The 4,538-nt window shown below is 37.1% G+C and overlaps 1 protein-coding gene across 2 annotated transcripts in view; it reads right to left on the bottom strand.

The window, feature by feature from the left end:
- tubgcp5 (tubulin gamma complex associated protein 5) overlaps positions 1-4,283 on the bottom strand; it is a 28,499-nt gene extending 24,216 nt beyond the window's left edge. For both annotated transcript variants that reach the window (XM_015391476.1, XM_015391477.1), the window contains exons 1-2: positions 3,984-4,283; positions 3,831-3,884 (exon numbers count right to left, since the gene is read on the bottom strand). In XM_015391476.1, the coding sequence (XP_015246962.1) occupies positions 3,831-3,884; positions 3,984-4,117 (188 nt within the window). In that variant the 5' untranslated portion in view covers positions 4,118-4,283. The remainder of the gene's footprint in view (positions 1-3,830; positions 3,885-3,983) is intronic.
- Positions 4,284-4,538: the final 255 nt, after the last annotated feature.

Below are 4,538 nucleotides of genomic sequence, written 5' to 3'. Positions count from 1 at the left end.
GTGGGGTGGCCGATGTCCGATATTCAGTTTTAAGGCCGATACAGGCTGATACCGATAGGGGGCCGATTATATTGTGCATCCCTAATATATATATATATATATATATATATATATGTGTGTGTGTGTGTGTGTGTGTGTGTGTGTGTGTGTGTGTGTGTGTGTGTGAGATGCATTACCGCCACCTACTGAAATAGAGTGTGGATTTGGATTCAAATAGTACTATACAAAAATAAAACAATATAACAAGTTCCACTGTTTCTTCTTGCAAACAAACCTCTTCCTTGTAGCATGCTTCCCTAATTTAAAAAGTGTACAATTTAAACTTGTATAACCAAAGGGTAAACTAGATATGATTATTTCTTCCTTTCTATTCCTTCCCGTTTTCCTCATAATGCAAAAGTTTATTTGAATAATATAAAACCATCTTCCACTTCTTTCTTCTTCCCATTGTTTCTGCCATTTTGCTTAATTACTGATTTCATTTCCACTTTGCTATCTGGTTTAATTATATTATTTCTTTTGCTTTTAGAAGCTTGTTTTGCATATTTATCTGCCACTTTCTTCCCTTTTATTCCTATATGAGATGAAATCCATATGAAAGAAACTATAGCAGGTCTACTGCCTGAATAAATATAAAGATGTACTAGAAAACAGAGCAAATTAAACTTCCTAATGGACCAATTTCTTTAATCTGTAATGCCAATATAATCCCAAACATTTCTCCCTTGTAGAATGAAGCTCCATCACTGATTCTTTTACCCAATTTAAAATCAACATCTCGAACTACAATCAAAACACCATTCCTGTTATGTGAATCTTTTGAAGAATCTGTATAAACTTTAACATATCCATGGTATTTATCATCTAAAAACTGCTGAACCATACTTGGATCTGAAATATTGTCCTTGTTTTTTCCATTCAAAGAACAGATTTAGATCTGTATCAATCTCAGGCAACAAAAATGGATGGACTGTTGATCTAAGAACTGTTTTGCTGACATTTTAGATGATTCCAAAATCCTTTATAATGATAATTATTTCATTCCCCCCCCCCCCCCCCATCTTGGTTTTAAAATCTATTAGAATGGATGATATCCCAAGACATAAAATTAATTGAAACCAGAAAGTATTTGTAATCTACTCAGGTGAAGGGGCATTTCTCCCATTTCTACATGTAATGCTGTTGTTTGTGTTTACATAATCTCTATGCCTGATACTGATTAACATCCCATATTTTTAATAATGAAGCAGACGCTGAACCAAAAGCAAGACTTCAATGCTTTCATCTCAGCTCCCCACTCATTCCCAACCAAACACTTCATAATGTTTAGAACTAATTTGCAGCAACTAAAACTCCTTGAAACCAGGGGCGGATCGAGAGAGGTGGCCATTCCCCCCGCCCTGGCCACCCTTAGCCAATCATTTGCAACCAACACCAGATGATTGGTTGTTCCCTGGGGATTTAATTCAATAAGCCTGAAACAAGCAGTTCTCCTACAAGCCTGAAGGTGGCAGCAGCGATACCAGCATGTGGAATTTAATACTTTGACATTTTAAGGCTGGTATATTAACCAACAACTGAATACAGAAATACAGCAAAAAAATTATTCACAGCAATGTTCTCAGCAATGTATTCCAAATAATGAGGACTAATACAGAATGTTTGCTCTTTTATTAATTAATTTTTAGTTTTTTTAGAGGAGAGATTGTCTCTGCAGTCAGCTAAGAGAGTCTTCTATGTATTTAAATATAAGGAACATTGCTCAATGCATTTAATGTATATATTATGCAGAACCGTAAATTTATTAAAACAGCACTAATGTATCAATATGTGCATAGCTTTATCAGTGAGGACTCTAATAAAAAAATCTGGTCTGAGCGTTCATTTTCCTGTTGGTTTTGATCAGTATAGATTGACCATAAGAGGTTTTTTGGGGCCTGTCAGTTTTCAGCCACATCTCAGTGCACATTGGCCCCTGCCTGGCCCCCCTATGAACAGTTTCTGGAACCGCCACTGCCTGGAACAGGATGTTGAAATGGCATATTGTTTTAATTTATGTTAGTTTAGTACTTTATTGTGTTGATAATCTTCAATAAAGAAAAAACAGGATAGGGAGGAAAACCAATGTAAATTCCTTTAATTGACCCACAATGGGGAAATTCACTCTATGCTTTGACCCGTCCCCTTGGGGAGCAGTGGGCTGCCATTGTGTGGCGCCTGAGGAGAAGTGAGGGGTTAACGGTTTTGCTGAGGAACACAGAATGGAGGCTGTGGTGATCGAACCAGGTACTTGCACGCTTCTCAGAGCACAAGCACACAAACCCTAGGACTTCAATAAGTTTCTCACAAACTTATGATCCGGGTGTGGAAGAAAGTTTCATTGGAATCTGCCTTTTTTTTGTACACCGAATTCTAAACATTCATTTTTTTTACAAATTGAATTCCTTACACTGAATTTATATCTGGTAAAAATTTGCCTGCAAAAAATCGAGCTGCAAAAAACTCAGCTGCAAATGTGTTGACCTTTTGATGAATTCAAGCCAAACCAATCGACACTTGATGCAGTCGAGCAGCTTCTAGCCAATGAAATTAGCTAATTTGGTCATGTGACACAACTGAAGCTGAATTAAGAGATTTTCTTGTTTAATAGATATGATTACAAAACGTCAGGTAGCTTCTAATAGACAGTCATCATTAGTTTTTCATCTAATCAGTGGGTGAAATAACAGCCAATCACAGCTAGTGCAGCACCCCTGTCTGCCAAGGCTTTTGGTTTGAGCCGAAAGAAGCAGCCAGTGGCAAACTTCCTTTTTTTTTTCTGACAAAATTAGTTCATTTCGTTGGCTAGAAGACGCTCGACTGCATCGAGTGTAGCTTGCTTTGGCTTGAGTTCACCAAAAGCTGAATTTCTTGCAGCTAAATTTTTTTGCAGGCAATTTTTTGCAGGCAAATGTTTTGTAGGCTAATTTTTTGCAGGCTAATTATTGCAACTGAATTTTTGCAGGCAAATTTTTTTGCAGGCGAATTATTGCAGCTGAATATTTGTAGGCAAATTTTTGGAAGCTGAATTATTGCCAACAATTTTTTTGCAGGGACATTTTTTTTTTTGCAGGGAAATTATTGCAGCTGAATTTTTTGCAGGCGAATTATTGCAGCTGAATTTTTTGCAGATAAACATTCAGTATAAGGAATTCAGTTAAGTGCTAAAAAAATGCTGTGTTTGAAATTCAGTGTACAAAAAAAGGCAGATTTCAATGAGGATGTTTTACTTCCATATTCAGGAGGGTTTTTTTTTCTATTGGTGGAATTAGATTAGGATCTTTACTAACCTATAAAAATGACTAATGTCTGACTAAATTCCAGTTAGTTCAGCACATCTTTGATAATTTGTAAACTATAAGAAATGACAGCATGACCTTAAAAAATACATTTTAAATAAAAGATAATAAATGTTATCTTACAAAGGTAAATGACAAATATTAAGCCCATATTTTAATAAGGAACTTAAAATTAGGATGAAGTCAACATCTGTTGAGTGATTGTGAGGCATTAAAAACCATAAAATGCAACAGGTCCACAAACACTGGATGAGTAACAACAATATAAACACCACACAAGGGTTAATGCACATATTTTTATCTTGACCAACCCTTGAAAAGAACATTTAACAGCAGGAAATGTGGTTGAATTCCTGCTCCATACTGAGGGAGACTAATATATTCAATAAATTAAAACCATATATCTTTCAGACTGTGTAGGAAAGGGAAATAATGAAAAAAACCTTCCTACCTAAAAGGGAAGGATAGAGGGAAATGTCTTCCAGCACTCACCCATTGATAGAGCGTTGGATTTTATGACTGTCAGCATCCAAATACCGATGAAACCTGCCAGAAGAGCAGAGGTAGTCAGGCTTAGCATCACCATGTAGCTAGCTAACCTGCTAACAGGCTAGCTCCACACCAACCAGCAGGTGACCAACTCACTTAAAATTTGACCAGGCGAACTTCAGCGCCATTTGGAAGTTCTGGTCTTCCTCGTCTTGGATCCCACTGATACATCCGATCAGCTTCTTCGTCTCTTTCTCCGTCTCCTTCTCGAACGTGCTCCAGTGCGCCATATTGCTGCTGTTAGCTTCGGACAATCATCCAGCAGCTGTGGGACTCAGGCGCGCGCCCGCTCCGGTAGCTCTGCGACAAACCGAGAAAATGTCAAATGTATTTATTTGCAACAAAAGCATGAAGCGCCAGCTGGTTTTGGTCCGCTGTTACCGCGCTCTGTTGTCACTTAAACAAGAGCAAGTGCGCATGCGCATCATGGCGGCTCTAACGGTAACCTTTATTTTTTTAAACTGAAAGCTTTTAATATAAATCCTCATATTACATGCGTTGAATTTTGTAAATAAATAATTAATAATTTCTTAAATAATAAACCATCTCTCTTTCTAAGTATCAATTTGTGCATTTCATCCCATAATATAGTTTGGTTACAGTAGTTGGTACTCAGCAGACACTCTAAATCATTATGCTCTCTGCTTAGTT

The sequence above is a fragment of the Cyprinodon variegatus genome, unplaced genomic scaffold (genome assembly GCF_000732505.1).
Source record: "Cyprinodon variegatus isolate N-32 unplaced genomic scaffold, C_variegatus-1.0 Scaffold544, whole genome shotgun sequence".
NCBI classification, from domain to species: domain Eukaryota; kingdom Metazoa; phylum Chordata; class Actinopteri; order Cyprinodontiformes; family Cyprinodontidae; genus Cyprinodon; species Cyprinodon variegatus.
Note: the sequence above shows the minus strand (reverse complement) of the source record. Positions and strands in the feature narration are given on the sequence as shown.